This window comes from Monomorium pharaonis, chromosome 1, assembly GCF_013373865.1.
Source record: "Monomorium pharaonis isolate MP-MQ-018 chromosome 1, ASM1337386v2, whole genome shotgun sequence".
Lineage (NCBI taxonomy): Eukaryota > Metazoa > Arthropoda > Insecta > Hymenoptera > Formicidae > Monomorium > Monomorium pharaonis.
Genome location: NC_050467.1, coordinates 1,075,864 through 1,100,626, shown reverse-complemented (window position 1 = coordinate 1,100,626; position 24,763 = coordinate 1,075,864). Strand labels below are relative to the sequence as shown.

The 24,763-nt window shown below is 42.2% G+C and overlaps 1 protein-coding gene across 1 annotated transcript; it reads right to left on the bottom strand.

The window, feature by feature from the left end:
* Positions 1-4,174: 4,174 nt before the first annotated feature.
* On the bottom strand, positions 4,175-13,468 carry LOC105840038. The gene is made up of 5 exons (XM_036294495.1): positions 13,315-13,468; positions 11,035-11,177; positions 9,692-9,827; positions 7,784-7,898; positions 4,175-7,217 (listed from the first exon to the last, which is right to left on the bottom strand). The coding sequence occupies exons 2-5, from the start codon at positions 11,159-11,161 to the stop codon at positions 7,107-7,109; spliced, it is 489 nt and encodes a 162-aa protein (XP_036150388.1). The 5' UTR covers positions 11,162-11,177; positions 13,315-13,468; the 3' UTR covers positions 4,175-7,106.
* Between the last annotated feature and the right edge of the window lie 11,295 nt (positions 13,469-24,763).

The window sequence follows — 24,763 nt, the reverse complement described above, 5'->3', positions numbered from 1 at the left end:
TGCGAATCCCTATAATCTAGTACGCGTAACTAGTTCGAAACTTGGCGAATGCAGAATCACTACTAATATATCTTCGCAGTGTAAACTTGACGGCTATCCGAGCGCTCTTACCTGTCTCAATATTTTAATAAAGACGTATTTATCTCAAACCCGATCCCGCAAAATAAATCCCGTCTCAGGAGAACATTATTAAAAGATAAAATATTAAGAATCATTTTTATATTGTAAAAGAATAAAAACGAACGCTTTATGATCAAATTTCAATTTTAATCTTATTAAAGATTAACTGAAAATATAATCCAATTAAGAAATAAAATTATTAATTATCCAACCTGATGTTATTAATAATCATATGATTGTTACCAAATGCCAATATTTATATAGCGCTTATGTGCGCTCGCGCGTATCGTACTTTATTGTTGTTTCAGATAAAATGACTAATAAATATGAACCGATCAGACTATAAAAGATTAGAATAATGATGCATTATAACAAACACAATTAATAGTTAATATTGGATCATGATTTTCAGTAAATAATTTGGACAAATCTAAAACATTGCTTATTCTTCTTTTATTTGTAGTATGTGCAAATTATCCAAAAAAGAACTAATTATTATTTCAATGCATTATTACTATGCGATGTACTCAATATAAAAATTCCAAACCTCAAATTCTATTTAAGTTGAAAAAAATAAGATAGCACACATAATGCCATCAACAATGTTTCCTTAATGCATTGCACTAAAATTAATTTATTTTTATTTTACATACAAATACGTATAAAATATTTAAATAACATCACGAGGAAACTCGAGCAAAAGCTTCGTATTTCAGAAATATCAATATTTTATTTGTTATAATTTTATTTTCTTTCTTTTTCATGCATTATCATTATTATTATTATCTTGTAAAAAAAAACGCAAAAAACTTTTAATTTAATTAAATGTATGTTAAACTTGCCCACAGATAATATTATTAACATTATTCTCATGATGTTATCTTCCATTTCATTTACTTCATTTAAAAATATTGCCTACGCAAAGGGAGTGCTCGGTATCAAAAGTGTAAATTATCGAATGTGGTGATCATATATATTGATATACTCCAGAATTAAATATTACTAATCTTTTTTAGCCTGTCGATTTCGAAGCAACATATCCATAAAACAATATTATCTGCACATGATGTTCCGTGCTTTTAACGTAATACATATGCATATATGTATAATTCATATTATTTATATCCAGCACAATTCTCGCAGATCCATTGCCTCAAATAAAAAAAAAACAATTTTTTTTTCACTCACCGGTGCATGATGCGCAGCGGCGGAGTTGAACTACGCTGAGCTACGTCGATCTGGAAAATACAAATAAATCCAAGTTATCGCCAACGTTATCCAATTCATGCCACGTTTCAAAGGATAATCATTGCGCGTAGTTACGAAACAACAATTAATTCCGGTGGCGCGCAAATACAGATAAATATTACGAAACAATACAGAGAACATAAATGAACGCAGTATATTATACATACGAATAAATTATTTACCCGTCAGTTGCTCCGCCGTTGCCCGATCGACGTCTGCTGCTTCTCAGCTTCCTCCTCCTTCCTCCACTCTCGCGTTGCTCCTTTGCTTCTTCCTCACATGACGCACACTCATCCCCGAAACAGAGTTAATTACGATCGGCGTGCATGTTAACCACCAGGCCGCGGGAAACTTTACGTGCGGCATCTCTCCCCTTCACAAGGCACCAAAGACCGCACGTCGCGAAGAACGATGTTTCTGTTCCATTTCTCGAAATCTGTGAATCGACGTGCACGTTTTGCAAATTAACGAACGCGTCCGGCGAAATGGCGACGCGAGGATACGCGTGGCCAACTTCACGCGCCTTCATCTCTTCCTCCCCTCCCTCCCTGCCCCGCTGCAGCATCTGTTGCTCCCTTACCTGCACCTTAAATCGAGCGAGAACGCGTACGCGCTCGCGTATCCCGCACTCGCGATTATTACATCGCATTACGAGATAAGTGAACAAATATGCGAGTGCGAATAAACACGCCGGGTTGAAATTAAAGATAAATATTCGCGGCATGCAATATCCGACCTGGAAATATGACGCTTTGCCAGGCGCACGCTCTCAATGCGATAGATTTCGAACGAATAAATCTCGCGCTGGAGTCCGCACGTTTTATACGGACGGGGGAAAAAAACTCGCCCACGAATTTCCGCCGCGCGCAGTTCACAAATATTAAGAGCCGGGGAGTTAATTAACGACCGTATTTGCGTCGGCCGCGACGCCGCCGGCCGATATCCGGTCGTTTCGAAAAGCCGGCAACTTCACGCCGACATACCTACAACCCATCTACCCAATTAAAAGACGCAGCTGAAAGCTCCGTAAATATACATGTATGCAATCGAGATTTGACGCTGCACGCGCAAATTCCGAGGTGCACCGTTATTACCGTGTTGTGTTTTACTCTAAACGGGATATCTAACCTAAATCCGAGGCATCGTTCGCGAGAGACGTAACGCCAGGTTTCGCCTGACGAAACATCGCTAGCATAATTCCTTCGTTACCTCGATTTTCCTACTTCGGGAGAGTGAGGTACGTGCAACAGAGGGATACCTCGTTCCGATACCCGGAAACAGCAGAGTCGGGAATTAGCCGGTCGCTAATTGTAAGAAATGATACGGTTTCGCGAGCTGCCGCTGCCGCCGCCGCCGCCGTCCCGGGGAGTAAGGAGTAACGCGAGTGACGCGCTGCGTACGTACCGCACCTCTCCCCACCACCACGCCTCTCCCCCCCCCTAGCCACCGCTCGGGCTGCCTCCACCGCGCGCGTACGTAAACAAGGTCACGCGCCGCGACACAGCCAGCGACGAGTACCGAAAAAAGGCTGCGAGAGACACATCCAACTGCGAAATATATTCCGTTCGAGTGTACCGAATATACACTTCCGTTTCTTTCCGCGGAGTTATCTCGTCGTGCGTTTGATCTTCCAAAGATATACTCTCTTTGCGTGAGGATACGTAACGATTTATCCTTGGCTCAATCAAAATCGCTAGATTGGATTTTTCCCCTCAAATGAATCATGCTATTGTCACGGGGGATTCTCTGAGAAGGAGTAAGTATTGATTTTTTATTTTTGTTGTCTGATAATTACTTCAAATATGTTATTACAGCTTTCAGCAAAAGCGAAATTTCAGAGAAAATAAGATACATATGCAAGATATACATATATGTATTTTTCTTTTCATTATGATATTAATATCTCATTATATATATTTCATGGTTCTCTAAATTTTTTAGATGAAACACGGTTTTAATGAAAAAAAATAATAAAATACTTTCTTAGCAAAGTAAAACTTTGTTGATTAAAATCACAATTCTTAATCTTTTACTGATGTTTTTCTTCAATATAATATAAAATTATATAAATTTAATAATCTACTTAAAAAATATATACACACATATTGTATGATGCACTTTCACCTTATTTGTCGGTAATTTCGAAACAGCTGTTTTACATACAACTAAAAAGTTAATACATAAGCGTGAACTTACCTTTTTCGTATCTCTCGCCTCGTTTTCTGTTTCTCATTAATTCATGTTGCTAAACAAGTTTTTTAAGTAAAAGAAAATATTGTCACCACTTGTCTTTCAGAGTTTCAGATAAAATTAGAATTTTTCAACATAAAAAACGAAAAAATTCTTTTATAAACAAGAATATGAAAATTCAAGGTAATAAAAATTATCTCAAAAGCTGTATTTATTAGGATGTAATTTGCAACATTGCGTAAAACATTCCCGAAAAACTAATATTAGCCTGCCCTACAAGAATGTGTAATTATTCATTTTATGCAAATGTAAAACGAGGATCGAGTAATCCGTCATTTATCGATGTATCTACGCTACTAGTTGCACCGGGGTCGGCAGCTTTTGGTGTTTGTGCGTCTATCGCGATGTATTGTCCCTGGAGGAACGCTGTATCATCATCACCGGGAAAGGGTTGAAGGGAGCTTATTACTTTACGAGACTCTGACACGAGCGCACATGTACTTACGCTATGCACAATGCACAGCTCGTGCGTCGTGCTCCGAAGAGAGCTTGTCGCAACAATGTTGGAATTAACAGGACAGGTGTATGTGTGTGCGTGTGCAGAGCTTTTTCACTCTTTTTTTTCTTAAATAAAAATATAATGGATTTTATTGCGAATGTATTTAAGTTATCTTACATTCTCTTAAGCTCGACAGCTCAATGATATTTACAATGCTTCCTTAATTAACTATATATTACAAATAAATATTTCTGTTCACGCATACCACGGTCTCCCCCCGATAAAACGGGAGGCTACACGACTCTCGGAAAACAAAAAAAAAATAGAAACGTACATATCTCCTATTTCGCGGAAAATTTGCCGTTTGTTTTAACATTGCGCCGTTAAAACGCGAATTCTCTAGGAAATGATAAATTACAAATGATGTCGACACCGAGTACGTATTATACACACATATAGAGGTGAGGCTATCGATAAACGTACCCCCTGTTGAAGGGAATTCAATTTCTAGATTATTAATCTGCATTATATTCCGAATGGCACGGCGCGCAGGATAATAGAGAAATATCGATAATTGCATGAATGGGACACGTTTGATTAAATGCCGTGACTTTCTCATATGGATTTTATAATAACTCACAAACCAAACAATTGGTTACAATTAGTTATTTACATGGACCATAATGTAACAGACATGCCGCAAAAGTTTTCAGTTATTCGAATTATCTTCTCGTTGCAAAATTGAGTTTTCTTAAGTAAAGAAAGAAAAAATAAGCGAGCGCTACCTTTCACCGGCCTTTTTTCGGAACATAATTTTAAACATTTGAAACGTTCGAAACAGTGTGCCTTCTCTCGAAATATATCTCTCTAACACATAAATAAACTTTGTTTCAATAAAATTTATCTAAACACATAATATACAACATACTTGAATGACGATGTGGATGTCCGAGCGACAGACACCGAAAATCGATTCGACGTGAAAATATGGCCACACACACCTTTTCATCGTCATCTTTACAGTCATGCTTTCCATCTACTTAATAATTAAGACACGACAATGCAAGTGCTAATACTATCGTTTGTGCAGCGAGTACAATCGCGATCGTGCGCGTGTGTCTTTTATAGATAACACGGTACAACACTACATCAGATCTCAGAAAAATATAGACTCATCCGCATCCCATTTCTAGCTAGGATTCCGTGTGACATGTTGAATTTGTACAAACCGGCATGCCTCGAACGGACATGTGAAATCCAACGCAAGTGGCCGACACCCGTGGCCACCTTTACAAATCCATCGCGTACCATTTGTTCCACTTTTACGACCAGCGTTCTTCGCAAATGTTATGTTTACGCGTGAGTATTACTTGCGAGATTTTTATCCAAGGATTCCTTCTACCGTCCTAATTATTTCCATATTATTATTCTCAAAAATTTCCTATGATTCTATGCACATCTTGATGAGACGGAATTTTAAAACTTTTTTAAAAGCCACATTATATGACGACAAAATTAAAAAGCTCTTCAAACTTTCGGATCTCGCTCATTTCGCAAATATTGAAAGTACGTGGCCCCCGATATAGTGCGGCAGTCGTATGATATAATCCGTGAAAAATTAGTTTGACGTATGTACCTAACTCGAGGCTTCGTTACCTATCGGCTCGTTGTTATTTCGAGGGAAAGTTGATTGTATCGATCCTCTCTCGAAAACTCTCATTCTGGATGAGTCGCGGTAACTTCGGCGCGTCAATTTCAGTATCCCTTTAACTTTCGGCGACGAATCGACTCGCGGCGATCGCACTTTCTAACGAAACACGCTCGCCCCCTCCCCTCTTTCTCTCTTTTTCTCTCTCTCTCTCTCTCTCTCTCTCTGTTTCTCGCGCGCAGGAAAGAAACGCACCGCGATTTTATCTGCTGTCCTCCGATCGAGCAGAAATTCTTTGCTCCACTTAGAATCTCCTCGGCGAGTTCTTCCTTCTCCTCCTCATCGCGCGAATCGATAGATCGCGATTATTCGATGAAATTGATTTCGGGGCGACGGTAGTTCGTTCGTTCCGCACGAGCGCCCTTTTTCGAAATCGAGGCGAAAACGTGCCGAAGGAAGACACGCTTACCTTCTTCTCGCTATAAGTGTCTTACCTTTGCCGTCTTTTTCCCCGACTTCATCCCGACGTACCATGTGTTTCTCGAGGATCGGAGATTCTACTTCGTGTCAGAATAGCACACACGCGACCGTTCCTAAAGGACAATCCGCGAAGGACCTCGCCGATTAATGTAAGGAGTATTTTTTTTTTATCTCGTTCTCATCTCTCGCGACAGAACCGCGCAAAAATCGAGTCAGTCTTGCGTGGCGGTATCGTAATACGGACTAGCAGATCGTATTCAACGATCGACTGAAGAGACTCTCCCTCCGATATACATCGCGTCACGATCGGCTCTTTATCATTCGAATCGCGATATCTTCGTGACGTGCGTGGAAGAAGAGAGTCGCCCTGAAATAATCCTCTTCTACGATCCCGCTTCCTTTTCCTTCCGCTCTTTCATAACGTATTCCTGAAGTATCCTCTTTCCCTCTCTCTCTCTCTCTCTCTCTTCCTCTTCTTCCATCCGTCACTACAGATTCTTAATACTCAAATCTCTCGTTGCTTGCTTCCGTAATCGTGATTATTGCGATCTCTCGCATCATCTCGCAAATGAAAAATATATTCTTTCCGGAGAAAGAAATGCCTTCTACTTCTTCTCTCCTCTTCTCCCTCGGATATTCCCTTTTGCCCTGACGTTCCCCTTTCTTCTCCTTTGATCGCTTCGGCCTCTCCTTCGGTCTTTTCCCGAGACCTCTTCGAAAATAAGGAATATATTCTCTCTGAAGCAAAGCGTGATAAAAGCCGAATGGGCTTTCTTCTTCTACTCCCCGTGTTCTAGGAGCATCTCTCCCTCCTTATCTTCCCATTCTTCTTCGATTCTCTTTCTCTGCGTGTCCCTCCCACTCTCTCGTTTTCCCATTTTCTATCTTTCGAAGATAAAAAATGATCTTGGCTGAGACCAATTACGTGAAGTACCTCATAAGGAGAATAAGCGTCATTGGAATAATGGCGGAAAGATTTAGCGTCGAGGTACCGCTGTACACGGCACATTCCGTGTAGGGCGCACAGTGCGCCTGTAACAAACAAGACAAACGATTCGCCCTTTCTTTAATTTGTTATCGACCTACAACCTATTCAAATGATCATTTGATGAGATAATCTTGCGCTCTAATTTCCTTTTTTCAGCTCCGTATTTTATTTTCAAAAATGCAAACATAAAATTTATTAAATTATATTATCAAAATTATGATAATAATTACAATTAACAAAAATGCATTTGCTAAATAATACGAGAAAGTAACTTACTATTTTGTTCCATCAAAATATTTTCACACGTCATTAAATTATCGAACATGAAAAATAACAAATTTAAATGTATGACAACTTACCTTGAAATTTTATCCAGAAAAAGAAATAAATTCCAAATATTCGTTAAATATAAAAAATCCATATTTGTCAAATATAAATAATCAAATGATGAAAATATAAAAATATTTTCAAAGTTTTCAAAAAACGCACGACCGTATGATGTTGCGATAGCAACTCAAATCAATTATAGACGGAGCAATTAATGCGACTCTTCGGCGTGTACTTTCGATGGCGATGAAATATGATGTCAAATAAAACATATAATACTCACCTTTAGCAGCGAGCTTGACATTCTGTCGAGGAATTCCTTCGCGAATCGCGCTGTATCATCGCCACACTGACGGCGCACCGTATGATGAGAGCATTCCAAGTATTCCTGGAAGGCGCTGCACAAACAATAACGCAGACTCTGTTTAAAATCCCTTTTCAGACGTCCAGCGAAATGAAATAAACGGTTATCGATTTTATTGTTGTAAAACGCGAGCGCAACAAATCGGATTACGATTGGAGAACATCACGCGGAAAACATCACTAAAGCGGGTCACACACACTTTCCGTAGAACGTAACAGTAAGGTTTTGACCAATCACGTACTTGATTTAGTCGCTTACTGTTACGGTCGCCCAATCCAACATGTTGAAATCTTACTGTTACGTTCTACGGAAAGTGTGTGTGACCAGCTTAACGCGCGACTACTGTCATAACATTTATTAATGTTTTTCCCCCTCCCCGTTATCTTCCTAAAATATCTCGAAAAAAATGTTAAATTTCGTGTGAAATTCGTAGCTTAGCGCGGAATAAATTCCCATTAATTTTTTCGCAACATTCGTTTGACTCTTGTAGGGTAACTTCTCTCTCCGGCGAGGAGCGCCTATAATGGTGGGTTTAATTGAATCACCGTGGAGAAACAAAATGACGCGAGGAATGTGTTTTTGCGAACTTGTTATCCAGTTTCGGGTCAGCATCATACTACTTAGGTTACCCCCTTTCGCGAGAGATGCACAAGTTCAAAAGCTGCAGTAGACCGTGGTAGAGATACGCTAATGACATTACACCCCTGTGTGTCTGTACAGGCATCAGCGTGAAACTTCCGACCTAAAGGACTGATTACACTCTTTTTGCGCGAGTCCTTTGAGCAACGCCCGTCGTTATTAATGCAGTTGTTTCGTCGGGGCTCTTAAGTGTTAAATTATCGCAGTCGAGGGATTTTACGTCTTTGCGCTAATGCGAAACGCCGGAATTTCGAGTATTGCTTAAACCTATTTGTCCCTGTTTCTGTACTTTGCTCCACTCCGACGATCTTTCATGTCATAATCTTAACTCGATTTTTCTTTAGATTTAATATCGATCCAGAGAAAAGACTGATCATCCTCCCCGAGAGATGCACTCGAGACACGAGGACGCGACGCACTCACTGACAATTTAATGTTTTGCTCATGCTCCTCTTCTTCATGTTTTACTTTAACTCAATTTTCGTAAAATATTAACGTAGTTCCAGGTCGATTCCTCTTAACAAATTTATGTTATGTAAAATCCAAAAAATTTTAATAGAACATGATTCAATCTATTAATTTAACAAGCAAATTCTTAATGTATCAAATTATTTTAAGCAAGTACGCGAGATAACTTCGTTTGATTTATTCAAATTTTGATCAATGCATAAACGCGCGTTTCTTTCTTTCCATAAAATAAATGTTATATCATTCCATTTTATTCTCACACGGAAAAGTTGATAATCCGCAGGCGCATTTAGATAAAACAGTCGAGGGTCTACATTTTGAAAAGTGGCTAGGTCAAATTGACTCGCGCTTTGAGTACTAAGGTTTACCTCTGCGTTGCCAAACTAACAAACTTTCTCGGATAAGCAAATGGACTGTGAGTTGCATCGTATTTGCAAAGATGTAGAAATTCCGGTCAAGTGTATATACATATTGGTTTGATACATAAATTTTACAACTCAACATTAATTAATCTATTTACGATATAACGAAATTAATCTCTTAAGGAAAGGGTGATGCCATCGTATCCATATTACTTTTCCGCTAAGCAATTCAATTATTTTCAAATTGTATCATTGTATTATATGAGACTAACGCCGCGACAGCTGTCTTTATTCCGCATTCACTTCCCATTCATGAATCATTCGTACACGCATGAAAAAAAACTATTTTTCAGCTTACCAGCAAAGGGACTTGAGATTTTGATGTCCCAATGAGCGGTTGGCCGTTATTTCTTGAGTCGTCTTCTGATACGACTTGTAACACAGCTCGTACTCGGCTTTGGATTTTTGCATGCACGGCGCGTGCTTCAAGAATTCTGCAAACAGAAAATTGCATTTCCGCTATATTGGACGATCGCGAGGAACACAGGTACCAATAATAAAATTTCGAGATCAATCAAGCCGACTTGACAAGCTGGGAAATATATAATCTAATACTAAAAATAAAGCAGAAAAAAAAAATAAAGAATACACGCGTACGTATTAATTTTCTAGAATAAAATCATATCAATTTGTAACAATGTATAGTAATTGAAATCGACAGAATTAGTTGTCTGGTTTAGATAATAGACGATTGAATCATTTTGCAGATAAAAATTAAAATTGATTGAGGATCAAATCCCCTTCCTGACTCTATTCCTAGAAAAACAACTCGAGCTATTTACAGGCGCGGACTATAATAATAAAACGAGAGTACATACATAGATTATCGACGTGTTTTGAGATGATAGTTTTGAATATGAAGGCCGCTTTCCCGTCCCTTGTTTATGATAGGCGAGCCGTACATTACGCGACTAGTACACAGCGGCAGGAATCGATATTACTCTCCTTGCTAACGATTCATTATGTTACAGTGCCTCTCTCCAACGGAGGAGAGTACATTATGAAGAGTCATGCCGGCTCGATCGACCCGCGGACAATCTACGTGATATTCCCGTAATCTCGAGAGTGCCGGATGCATTATTGAGTCTAGTGCTATCTCCGACTGGAGACCGACAGTTTGGAATTGCATTGATGCTCGCCGCTTGCCCAATTGGCAAACGGACTGGCTGGCTTTGTCGACTGGTGGATGACTTTACGCGTCGTTATTTCTCCCTTCGGGGACGATCTACGTAGATTTACAGGGGCGCGATGGAATATTTTCAATTATGCCACCGAAAATAGCAATCGAATCTCAAATTATTAAAAAGCGTACTTTTAATCAAAACAAACCAGCTGGTTAATTTTTTCTATTTATCGACTCCCGAATATTTTTACATTTCTCTTTAATTTTGTATTAATCTTTTTTTCTCCATTTAAAATATAAAAATGTGCTTAGCTAAAGAAAAACTTCTATTTTCTATAATTTGTTATCCAACCACGCGAATCAACATTGAAAATGTTATAATTTCCTTCTTTCATATATATATATTTTTGTCATATATATATATTTCATATATATACATATAATTCCTTGACAATTATAGTTGTGTATTGAAGACGCAAATGTCTGATCGGTTCGATGATTTAGGCAAGAGCACTTACCGTCCTGGTACGGTCCGTCTTGGCAAAGCTCCATGATGGCCATGTTGGTACCGGTGTAAAGAGAGTTGAAGTGCTCTCGTTGCTTCTCCTTCATGCAATTTATTGTGTACCTTTTGATGCATTTCATACCTGCCTCGAGATCCCTGTAACAAAAATGGGGAAACCGTCTGTTATTTAAATATTCGTATGTCAGAATTGATAATAAAAAAACTTTATCAATATATATTATTAGGGGCTTCGTATATATGTAGAATTGCAAACATCTCAAAGATGTGCGTAATCGCAAGATTAATGTTACCATCAATTGACAGGGATAACTCTATTAAACTACGTCAACGAAATGTTTGTCATCCAATTGAATTGGATTATTGCAGGAAAAGCAACTACATTTTTTTAACCAATAAATGTTTAAAAATAAAATGATAAATTGCTTGTTTTTTTTCCAAAAATTTCTTTTACGATATATTTATTTTATTTTTCAGACAAAATAATCTATCGGCTAAAATAATATTCAATTTGTATAAAAATTTAATAAAAGTTTCAAAAGAACAGTATTATTACTCTTAACTAATACGCCAAGTGCAATCTAATTTAAACCTCTTGTTCAAATCACTTTTGTATTGAACGAAATGTGATCTTTTCCAATTTAATTTAATTGAATAACAGGAGAGATTCGAAGGCAATACACATACGTACGATTCTCTCTCAAAAATTGGCGGAATAAGCTGAGAAATAGAACTCGAGTCGTGTCTCAGGGCAGGCCTTCCCTCTCGGTTGAGTCGCGATTATAAATATGATGTCACGAATATCAAATTGACTTTCAAGATCCATCTATTGAACTGTGTCACTTCTCAAGAGCGTTTCCAGCTGAATCGCTCAGCGTGGAGGCGACTATAAATACGTACCAATATCACGCTATATCATATTGGATATAAAGCTATATTGAAACATCGAGAGCAGATCGATATGCGTGCAGTGTGGAAATTTTCCGACTGTTGTTTCGACGTACGACGGCAACTAGAGGCATGCATGCATACGCTTCTCGTCTTATCTTTATAAAATTGATTGTGTAGTGCGCAAGGCTGATTTGCACAACCGTCCGTCTGATCGGAGAACAAACGTAGGAACACTGCGATGCGATATTGTGTGCAATGTAATCCCGATAGCGCAATTCGGAATGCCTGAGGAGTTTTACAACCCCGCGTGACTGCGGAAAAGAAGCGCGCGTGCATGCACGATGTGGAGCATCGCGATTAATAATTTGTCATATTAGCTACACGGGCCCGTCGTGCTCGCGCGGCAACGTGTACGCGGAAACCAGGCCTGAATGAAATTTAAAGTTCCATGAAATAAGCCGAATTTCCTCTCTCGGGGCGGCACGGCTAAATTGCAGCCGTAATAAGATTCCTCGTCGAATACGAAGGGGGAGGGAGGGAAGAGCTGGAAATATCGCGCGAAATATCTGGCAGCTTGCATGCAATCATCCACTCAATTACATACGTACCGCGCCGGCTCGACGGCGCGAGAGAGATTCGAGCGATCGAGCATCGCCGAATTGTGATGATAAGCCGGAACGGAGACCTGATTCGATACGATCGTGAATTTCGGACGGATATAATAGACTAAGGCCGGACGAATACGTCGGATATTGTTCTCGGATCAATTTCCAATTTTCCCAGAGATCGAAGAATCGTCCTCGGTATGTATCTAGATTTCACATCGACCAACTTTTTTTAACAACAAACGACACAACTCGCGCAATGATTAATACTTCGTAGGGCGGGTATATTTTTATGGAAATGGAAGGAAATCTTTCTGAAATTATAAAATCGCCAAATGCGGTAAACATTTCTTTATTATACATATCTCCTTATCTCTTTTTTTCCCCTTCCCGACGACGTCACAATTAGCGCGATTAAGCTCCGTGGAGAGTTCCGCGCGACAGCGCGCGAGTTCTTTCCCGCGCTTCGTTCTTAAAATTGATACGAAGTGCGACAAGAGAGAGAAACGACCGAGCATTTTTCTCCGTGGCGAAAAATTTCCCGTAGCGCGCGAGAAGAAAGTGGAAGAGGAAAAGCGAGGAGTAGAGAAGAAGGAACGAGAGAAAGAGAGATAGAAATAGGAAGAAGATACTGTCACGAAATTCTCCAGGAAACGGAACGTCAGCGTAACCCGCGCCGACGTCTTTTCCTCATGGAACATGTAAAGACGGCGAATAACAACGGACGTTTTCCGCTTAAAGAGATCGCCCGCGCGGGCATAGAGAGGAAGAAAACTCACGGGCATAGTTTGTTGATATCCTCCTTTTTCGTAGCGAAACTCAGGTCGCTGTTGCTGATTCTCTCGAGGGGCCTGGCGCACCTCACCAGCTCCTCGTGTCCGCACTCTTCACCTCGGCAGCTAGCGAGCACTGAAACAGAAACGCGATAATCGGGTTAGCTAACAACAGAGAAAGCGAGAGAGAGAGAGAGAGAGAGAGAGAGAGAGACGTGGTCGATCCGCAAAACGTAAGAGGCAACAGAGACTCGATACGTCGACCCCATCGATAACAACGTTATTAGTAAGGGAATCGCAAAGAGCAGCGCTGTTTCTCGAATTCGATTAAGCGCGCGACGAGCACGCCGAATCGATGTTGCCGTTGCGGCGTGATTGCAGCGGAAATATCAAACAAGTTTAATTGACGTGGAAACAATGCAGATTGCACCTAGAACTTCATACTCGGACGGATCCCCAATATTCTCTCATTTCGATGGAATTGTCGTATCGCGAGATATCGCGATGCACGTCCAGCGAGACGTTATTCTTAAGCTCTTATTGTATCACGCAGAAAAATAATCCCTCAACTTCCCTCGTTCGATGGAAAAAAAATCTTGACGAAACAACAAATTTTACTTAGACTTGATGAAAAAAAAAGAAAATATGTATACAAGAGAAAGACTTTAAAATCATATTACACATTTTCTCAAAGTTTAATTCGCTAAAATTTGCCATTATGCTTTCACATTTTCCAACCGCTTACTCGGATCTCTATCAACCGGTCGTCTTCTTCATCTTTTACCTGTCTATCATCCGTTATAATGGTTCTGAGGCAAGTTGTTAAAATCTTTTGTGCCTGAATTTTGAAAATAAAATTACGGGGGGCACGGGCACACGTATAAGACACGCCCGCGTGTGAGTATCGGTGGTCACACGCGAATTTGGGATGCAGGATAAAAAACACAGGAAATGCATTCGCCGTCTGGACTAATGATGACGAATGGCGCGCGATATTATCACGGCGTCATGTGCCGTTGGCGAAAAACCATTCGTTCATATTAGGAAGTTGATTTGGATTTAATGGGGGGAGCATCGTTTGCCAGTTTAGCCGCGCTTTCGTCCTGCTTTTCATTCCAACTTTTGGGAATTCATTACCAATTACGCGGTCGTGTGCGCAGTCCGCGAATGTTATATACACGCGCATTTACCCGGTCCCTACCACCAAGGAAAGACCGTTCGCCGCTCTAATGTTGATGTAGAACGTAGTTTTGCAAATTTAAAGTCGATTTATCTTACAAACAAAAATTCCGAGAAAAGCCCACGGTCCCTCAACGTCCAACATTAAGTATCTCAGTAATAAATTCCGAATTGAAATACGAAGCGAAAGTTTGCGAATCTACATAAGGGGATGACTTTTATTCCTTTAATTGCATGCACTCTGGAATATTATATCTCGAAAATTATCGGTCCCCGGAGATTTTAATTAAGAAAAGGTCAACTCTAAATTGATCAAAGAATCCGTCACTAAATTAAAGTCCGGGAGATGCCGGGACATTCTGTACAAATACTCTACGAGCGGGGCAAAGGAACATCGTGTGCCAGGGCTCTTTTAAAGAGGAGGGTGCAAATCTCGGGACATTCTCCGCGAAATTATTAAGTACTTTCGAGAGAGCTTTACACTTCCCTCGTAATAAACAAGCTATTGTAGGGAAAAGGTAGGAACGGGGTCAAGATCGACTTTTCTCTCGATACCGCCAAACGAACTTATAACTTCCGCTCGAAACCGATTACCCGGAAGTGCCACTTTCCAGATAATAAAAAAGAAAAGGAACTGGCAGTATGACCGCTGCTCTTCGTCTTCTCCCTGGGTAACACCTGCAACTCCTCTTCTTCCTCCTATGTATCTTCCTATGTATGTTTGCTTTAATATAGAGTTTCAGTATACGCGCGATGGCCACTGCTAATGGAAACTAACGTTATACCTAACCGTCATGATGAAGAGGCAAAATAAATGGGCGTTACAATATTTAAAGCCCGATGGAAATGTTGGAACTTGCGCCTTGTCGGTGTGTCTTGCTAAAATTATTCGAAATATCAAAATGTTTTATGCAAGAGAACTCATTTAATTTAAGACGTCGACGTGGAGGTGAAATAGAAACGAAGCGTTATCGGTTTAATATCAGAAAATGGGAATGTGCGAATTAGCAATTTAGACTGACTTCTCTATGAGAGAAATCTTGTAAAACTTCCGGCCAACTTTTCCCCACGCAGTTCCTTGGGGAGAACTACTGAATCGACGCTTTTAGAGATAACCTTTTTCAATATCTCTCAAAATAAATTACTCGCGTTAACTTGATACAGATATCGAATAATCTTTGCAATCTATAACATCGTATTTGTAAACATGGCATGCGTGTTCAGATAAACATTGCAAATTAATGTTTGTAGTTGCTGCTGTTGCTGTATCGCTTATTACCAAGACATGAGATCACTAAAACATTAATGCGATCCTCGTCCTATTTAAAAACAAAGGACTCGCGTGTTTCTCTATTCGAATGTATCGTATCGGCGAGATAAAGTCTCGAGAAGAAGAAAGATTGTCGTGGAAAAATTCATTCCATTAAAAAAATTCATTTGTTAAATTTCGCGAGAGAAAGAGACGAGCAAGAATGGCAGATTAGGATAAGTGAAATACAACTGTTAACTCGCGAAAGCTTGCAAAATATTTGCGCAATAAACAATAAATAAATATATAAATCTTCAGCCGGGACGAATTGTCCCGTTAGATTCCCGAAGGAATTGAAAGAAACACGCGAGGTTTCTTTCAATCCTTCCGAGTCTAACAGGACAGTTCGTCCCGGCTGAAGATTTATGTATTTATTTATTGTTTCGCGCACGGCACACACAAACTGCACAAGTTTCTTTACCAAGCAAACTCTCGGGCGAGGAAAACGTTACGTTTCCCCGGGACAAAGCGCGGATCCTACGGGAGAAAAGGAGATACCGGATACATCGAGCGTAACAGCCGCTACGTATGCGTGTGCGTGTATCATTACGCATCGATTTGGCGATGCGTGCGACAAACTACGCGACTAAATCCCTCGTGCGGCGCGCCGACGACCGACGTCATTAAATTTAATTACAAACTATCGAAATTATTGGAGAGCTCGTCGCGGTAACGACCGAACGATTCGACGGTCCGCCCGCGAAACTGGTCGCGGCCTCTCCCATGTATTGTGTGTGTGTGTGTGTGTGTGTGTGTGTGTGTGTGTGTGTATAGATAGGCGGACGCAATTGTTTTGTAAACCGAATGCAACAATGGGACGACAGGCGTCGTCTGCCCGTGATAAATCTGTCCTTCGATGATTAAACAAATAGCTCCATTTCGACGCGATTTATCCGAGCGATTTGCGCAGCCGTCGATGATGATTGGAATAAACGCAATAACGCAACGCGTAACGTTGCTGTTTTTTTCCTTGAAATGCCTCTCGGTATTATAATCATAATATTTCGCAAACACACGCGGATAGAGGAGACGACCTGTATATTCAGGAAGCGCTCGTAATGATGTTACGGCGCGCCTTCCATCTTTACCGTTCATTAGTCTAAGGAGGAGGATGGAGTGACGAGAAAAGCGCGCCGATGTCTTTATAAGAGCGCGTTCTAAATACAGGCCGATAAATTACGTAAAAAAAAAAACATGGTTTTTAATATATAACGAAACAGGGTATGAAATTGCAATAATTGCCATAATTATTGATATTTGTGTTAGCAGCAGATAAACTAAAACAAACATAAATATCCTTCCCTGAGAACATGGTCATCCCTTCTATATATCGTACACCCCATTTTCCCCATCCACGATCGCATTTCGTTCTCTCTAGTTCTTCCCCACTTACTTTCTCCGCTAAGATATCACTCGTGAGAAAAGTGAGCCGGCTTACGACGGGACAGGAGAGTCTCGTATGTAATTCCATTCGGCAGCCAGCGATTCTCTCCGGCGGGATGAATCGATTATTCAGAATTACTACACGGATCGCAATTCCAATTTTAATCGCGCCTAATAACGGCTTCGATTAGTAATCGACTCGCATGCGGCGGTAATTACGAATCATAATTAATTCGGTAATTAACATTTTTAACGCATTCTCTGCAACTTTGTATTTCTCTTTAATTCAATTCGTGTCGCGTAATTAGTCGCGTGGAAGTCGCTGTATTATCGATAATATTATCGCGGATCCCCGGTGCCGTTTTACTCTACATCGACAGATGGTTCGGGAGAACTCGCGATCCTTCTTATGCAGGCCTCCGATTTAATTTCAGGCAACAAACAACCGATTTTACGTCAGCAGTTTCTATTATTGAGAAGCGACGTTTGCGTTATCCGTGGCTCTGTATTCCGTTTAGCACATTGTTTCACTCCTCCTCCTCCTCCTCCTCCTACTTGTCTCGCAAAACACGTTCGGCTGGGGAATTCGCTGCGTCGATGTAAAATCGATCTGTCGGACATTTTAGTCAATGAGAGCGGTCAATGTGCATAAGACACGTAGCGCATCTTTAAATGCCTGCCGTGCCCGCGCACGCAGGCACACACGCATGCACGCAGCTGCAGCAGGAAGAGGTTGGTTAGGGCTCGTATTTATAACGAGGCGAGATGGTACCATCGTACGATGCCGGCACGACCAATCGCGAGCCAACCCGTAGGTTGGCCTTGCCACGACTGTTAAACGCGCGAATACAACGCGTGTGCTGCCGCTCACTCGCTCACGCACTCACGCACGCGCGCGCGCGCGCGCGCGTGAGTGTCAAATCGAGACGTGCACTCAACTCTTCAATAAACGTGTCTTATCTACGTTTTCCCTCCAAAGAGGTCGATCAAAAAATTTCCACTCGTTTCTCGGAATTCTTCATCATCAAAGCAATTTCCATTTTGGGACCGTTTCCCTCCGAGGGAAAGATGATGAGCGCAATCGTTCGAAAAGAATTACCGTAGAAATTCTCTCTTACAATCTCCCGTAAGAATTCATTTTCAATCCTTAGGCTAAGTAAAGCGAAAACTCCCGTGTCCCGACGAATCCTTCTATAGTAAAATGAAACGCTACTTATCGCGTTTCATTTACTTACTCGTGCTTTCGAAATAAAGACGCAGTAGAAAAATTACCATGTGTTTTAATTATAAGTTGCGACTATTTGTACACCTACGAATATATTTGCATAGGGGGATTTTTGCAAACCAAAACCGCGAAATCAATGGCACCGTGTCGAGCTGTATTGTCAAGTCACGCCACCGCAAGATTAAACAAAGATATCTCGACATTTCATACCTTCTTATACATTGATAAGATTCCGACGTGTCGCATAATACCATGGTAATAAACACTATCACTACTCTTTCATCTTCGCGCTTTATCTCGGTTCTCTTTTTTTTTTTACGTTACTTCCTATCACGTCATCAATCGAAAGGTTGATCGAAGATACGAATCTTGTTTTTTGTTTGCAAACATGTTGACAGACACATTGGACGTGGCTAAAAATAAATTTTTACGCTAAACTTTCGAAGAACGTAAATCATCATCGGGCATCTCCGTTTTTTCGACGTGACACGTGTCACCATCTTTGAGCCGCACACTTCCCGAATCCCCCGATTCTGACAAAGCTACACACAGCCAGACTGTTTCAGAATTCTAACGACAATGGAAACTATCTGGGCAGCAGCATATATCGGTTACAAGTAGCCCCGTGGCCCATTGTCCATAACTGTGGCGAACATGCTATTGTGCTCGTCTATGTGTTGGAAAACGACCGCCGTGGGATGAAATTTCGAGAATGATTGACGTTAAGAATAGCGTAGGAGTTGGCACGCGCGTATTAGGTTAATGAAATCTCTCTCCGGGTTATCTAGCAAGCTGAAATAGACTAAACGAGGCGACGATAAGGGCGATAAAAAGGTCGCGCGGATTCTCGGTCCGTGGAGGCCAAGAAATGAGGAGGAGGAGGAGGAGAAGAAGCGAGAAACGCGAATAGTGCAAAATCGTTGAATAATTAACTATCAGTTCATTTGCGTCAATGCGAGAGCGTTATCTTATCTCGCCGGCGGCGATGTTACGCGCGTTAATTATATGAGAAAGGAGCAGCGGTTGTTCCGGCTTTTGCAATATTACCGTCTGCTGTTTTTTTTTTTTCCCCTCGCGCGAGACGGAGCAGGTCGCGGATGACGACGATGACGATGACCCGGCGCGATGGCTCCTCTTTCGCGTGTTATCCTCGTCGCGTGACTGACCTACGCGGGCGGAATGGCCGCCGACGTAATGAATAACTCACAATAAGCTGATTGCGCGCAAAAATAGTTTCATTTTTAATCCGACGTGGGAAGAGGCAAGACGCGAGCGAGGGTCGTTTTAGTCGACGAGAGCCTCTTGCCGGGTGACGCGTGCGTGCTGCCATGGGAAAAATTGCGCGGGGTATCTCCGGAGTATGATGCAAATGTATTTTTCTCGCTAGTACTTTTTCAAGTACTAATCAAAAGTAATCTTGAATAACTCGTTACGCCCGCAACCTCCCTGTCGCGGAGTAACGGATAACGTTTTCGATCGTGTATTCCGAGTAGTGATTAATGGGTCAAAAATGCCCAGAGGAATGATACCCCACGCGTTAGGTGGATGATATACTCCGCGATAACACGGATCCTGGTTCATATTATGCGGTGTCTGCAGACCGCGTTAATCTAATCGTTGCGTTATATTCAGCTGTTGCGACACAAGTCGCTCGCATGTTTCAGCGTTAAATGTCTGGGATAAAAATAGAAAATTCGTTCACGGCATTGCAATAACGGCACTCTCTTTCCCTCCATGTTAAACATTCCGAAATCGCTCCGCACATCGTCGGATGGGGGACGGTGATTGCTTCAACGTTAATTCCTATCGGCCGATTCTCTTTTTAGGCAGAATCTCTCGTGTGGGAAAAGCGCGACTAATCCAGGTTTGATAAAGTGGAACTACCGTTGCAGCTGGCAGCCAGTCGGTATCCTAGACAATTCACGTGTATTTAGCGACCATTTAGCATCACGATTAATACCGAGGTTGACTCATCCCCACAGTTTAGATTAATTAACGCTCATTAGCGATGTGTTGTTTATATAATACCAGCTACTGGCGCTAATTCGCGTTGATATGCGTTTCGATTCGACGCTTCTTCGTATCATTCTTTTTTGAGTGTCGATCAGTTTGTTTACTCACGAAAACTTTGGCGAGTCTCGCGATAAACGCCGACAATCCAAGGTAGATGTTGATACTTTTGAACGAGCTACTCGATTTCCTTGAAAATCTCAAGCCGTTCTCGAACGATTTATAATTTGCGATGCGTCGTAGGTAGAAAAATTACAGTCATAACAACTTTAAATAGAAATCTATTTACGAATCGCGAATCCACGTGCATAGAAACGTGGATGTGTTCAGGAATGTATTAGGAACGATATCCGAGTAATGGGAAATAGAAACCGGCAGATTAACACGATCACGTGTCTAGCCGAGAACAGCTTATAATTTCTAGTTGGACTTGAAGCGGAGAATAATATTTCCATTTAGCAGAGAGAAATGGAATTATCCATTACAATAATATATCCGCACCCCGGAGCATCTCTGCCATGCAATGCTCGTTATTTCATCTCAATTTTATTTCGTAAATGAAAGATGACTCTCGCAAGAGAGAGAGAGAGAGAGAGAGAGAGAGAGAGAGAGAGAGAGAGAGAGAGAGAGAGAGAGAGAGAGAGAGAGAGAGAGAGAGAGAGAGGGAGAGAGAAACGGTAACCGTTTGTTTTATCTGCAGCCTCCTGGCACTCTCTCCGCATTTACTGTGACATTGGTATACATGTAAACGACAAGATTTCGCAAACTTTAATTAATTTGCCTCGCCGTACGCGTTCATTATATCGGTCTCCGTTCATTCCTCTCTCATGCATTGTCGTCCCGTTTACGCTGTTTTTTATGTGTAATATGTCGCTTTATGCATAGCGTACCTTATTTTTAGAATAAATAGCAGTAACCGCGCGTGTAAAAACAAGATCAACCATTATTATCGTATACCCCAGCGTAAAGAGGAAAGGAGAACGAGAAAGAGATGCGATAGGAATCGAACGATGTTTCTCTATCTATCTGTATGTGTATTTACATATATATATTATTATATATATATCTCTTTCTGTGCGCCACGCAACAAGTTCTCGCGCGTGTAGTTACGTGGAATAACGTGAACGTAAATCCCGTGGAATGCGTCGCGCGCGCGCGCGTGCAAGCGAACCGGCTGTTCTCTCCGTTCTCCTCATCGCATCTGTCGGAGGTTTCTCCGTTCTCTTTCTATCTCTCTCACGCGCGCGCGTGATCCCGTCAAGGAAAAACGGCCCCCGGTCGATCGTCGATGACTCGGGCGATGTTTTTTTTTTCGCGCGCGCGCGTGTGTGTGTGTATGTACACGCATGTAGTGTGTGGCGCGACCATGGCGTGACGCCGAGAGATCGGCGGTAAAGGTGAGGCGAGCCTCACGCCCATCCGCTCGGCCAATCGCCGACCGCGACGTCATCTCGTACGATGTAACGGAGCGAGTCACCCACGTGGTCGCCGCCGCTGCCGCCGCTATTTCGGTATCGAGAAAGAGAGAACCGCGCGCTGGAGAATCGCCAGACGAATCGCTTTCCCTCCTCCCACGAGAATTCTTGACTTTATCAGCGGCCGCCGATCTTATCATCGAATTATTTCCTCGTTATTAATCGATGATCGACTGATTCGATTTCGTGTGCGTCGACAAAAGAAAAGAAGAAAGAGAAAAAAGCGAATGTCAGCGCCGTCAGCGAAAGTCCGCGCTCGATTATGATTGCTCCGCGGTTTCGCGTTCAAAATAACTGGCACGGATACGAGACGCACGCGGATCGATACGGCATAGTTTCGTAAACAAGTCAATTATCCGGCGCTCGACGCCGTATGGGTGTGTGTCGGCGGCTGCGACTCGGCGATCGAGCGCGGTGATGTAATCCAATGTTACACGTCGCTCGGGAAATGCGTCTGAGAATTTATTCCCGGGGAGAGACGTCACGTCGCGGTGACGTAACGTTAACGCCGTTATTCGATTTGAATCGAGATTGGGATCCCGTGCGCGATCATCGGGATCATCGGCGGCGCGGGTCAACATTTCGCGAGTCCCACGCGTGGTTATCTCGCGCGCGCGATCGAACAACAGGAAGCGCGACGTACTTGGACGGAGGGGAAAAGGAGATCGTTCTGTTTACTCGCGTTTTCCGCGCATCACGCGCGCGAGATGCAGAAAACGATGAGTGTATCCTGAATGAATTCAAGGCCGGGGTGCGCGCGGGCGCGCGCGCGCGCACGTCATCGTGCGGCTCCACCTCCGAAACGTCAGAGACGCCGCGTGCTGTAAACACAATTTGCAGAAATTGTCGTCGCGAGGCTAATCATCGCGTTTCGTATTTTAAACTCGCGCAGCCTAGGTACAACTTCGCCGCGACCCTCGCCTCCGGGTACGCCGACTTTAAATTCGGATCTTCCTCCCCCTCCCTCTCCCCCGCCATCGCTCCCGGTAATTCCAGATATGCGCGTTTCGGCATTTGAAACATGTCCCCCAGCCTCCGCCCCGGGCACGTGTCAACCGTTTATTTCAAGGATGCCAAGTTCTAATCGATACGGTAAATTTGAATATCCCCTCCCCTCCGCTCTCCTTATTTTAATCTGTCGCATTCCGGCACGTGTCGGGCGAAAATTAAATATCGCTCAAATGAGACGTACGTCTCATTTTTATCAAACTGTCTTTATATCCAGCCACTTCGGAATCTAAATTGCACTGAATTTTTACAGAGCGCGCTTAGCGGACCGTTTAATGTTGTAAAAGAACTTTCCGGATTTTTCCGGGAATTTTATTTGTAACCTCTGATAGATAAGATTGAAAAATTATTTATGCAGCTTCGAAATATTTTTACACACGGTAATTTCGAACGACGTATTGTTCTTTATCAAATCATTTTTTTTAAATAAAATCTTATGAGTCATATTGTCGATTGTCGATATTTGGCGACAATATCAACAAAAAAATGATAGTTTTGTCAGAAAGAGAGAATTTAAATTTAAAATTAAAATTTTAACAATTTTCCCGAGTATCGATACAATCCCGTGAAAAATCCATTATTTTCAAGAAAAAAAGAAAAAAAAGCCCTAAAAATTTCAAGTTTTCCCGACAATAAACACTCCGATTATAAATATGATATTTTTTCATTAAAATAATATCCGGGGAGAAATTTCAACACTTTTTACCCTCTAATTAATTTCAGGGTTCGACTCGATAAAAAACCCGTTTTATCGCGTTTATTCTTTTCAATCGTTAAATTTTCGCTGCACACACCAGCGGCGCGACCGACGACGAATTAATGGATTAGCGAAAAATCGATTCGCGCCGCTATCAAAATAAACGACACAGCCGTGCGAAATACGGGACAGGAATCGAGGGCGCTAATTGTCGAGAAGCTTCCTTTACCCCAAAACGGATATCCCGGCTCCTTCACGGTAATCTCGGAACATCGCGCGTCGCCGGCAAAGATAACCCCGGAAGAAGGGATGAGGGACTTGCTCCCCGAACTTGTCTACGACCTAATTAGATAAAACTCGGTCGATACTTGGAGAATTTTTGCTCGCACGCTAGTATCAATCTTCGCTCTAATTAAACGTCCTGATTTTACAGCGGGGCCAATTACAACGTTCACACGGACGGGCGGAGGGGCGCGAGAGGGAGAAATGCCCTTCCCCTCCCCCCCAACGAGTCCCTAGGTCGAAACATCGCGGGAATTTTCCCGCCTTTTTACGATCGCCCTCGCCGAGTCGACCGTTAACTTTAACCATAGTTTAACTGATCGTTTGTCCCTCGCTCCTCCGGAGGAGGAACTGGGATTAGGGGCAGATAGACGAGGGAGATCGCGCTCGAACTAAGGTAAAGTTAATTTCCGTGCGAGATTAATCTCGAGTATAATTTGCAGCCTCGTTAAAAATATCATTCGATCGGGCGGAGTGGCGACGAGGCGGTGGCGTCAATTTCTCCGTTATATTCGCCGCGTCGCGAAACACGCCCCCCAATTAACGGATTCTATAAATTTCACCGGGACTTGGCGGACGCGACGACGTATTTTCGTTCGCGTTGACGTTAAACGGGCGACGACAACGACGTCAACTCGAGATTCGTCGAACCGGACGAATTTGGACGTTTTCAGCGTCGCGCATTCCGACCGTCGCTTCCTCTCATAGATTTTAACTAGTGACGCGCGTCCCGATTTAATCTAGTACGCCGTCGGTCCTCCGCCTACTCCTTTCTCTCCTCCGCTGCCGTTATGCACTTGAAGCGGAGTCCTTGACCTACGTTTCGCGAAAGAGAGACCGGCGGTTCCCTCGGGCGCGCGCGACGGCCCACTTATTACGATTCGTGG

Bases quoted from the DNA above. Each gene is read 5' to 3' on its own strand.
- LOC105840038 (XM_036294495.1), bottom strand. From the start codon at position 11,161: ATGAAATGCATCAAAAGGTACACAATAAATTGCATGAAGGAGAAGCAA. The intron at 9,828-11,034 runs GTAAGTGCTCTT...TTCTGTTTGCAG, and splicing joins AGACGGACCGTACCAGGACG to AATTCTTGAAGCACGCGCCG. The intron at 7,218-7,783 runs GTGAGTATTATA...TGTTTGTTACAG, and splicing joins TGTCAAGCTCGCTGCTAAAG to GCGCACTGTGCGCCCTACAC.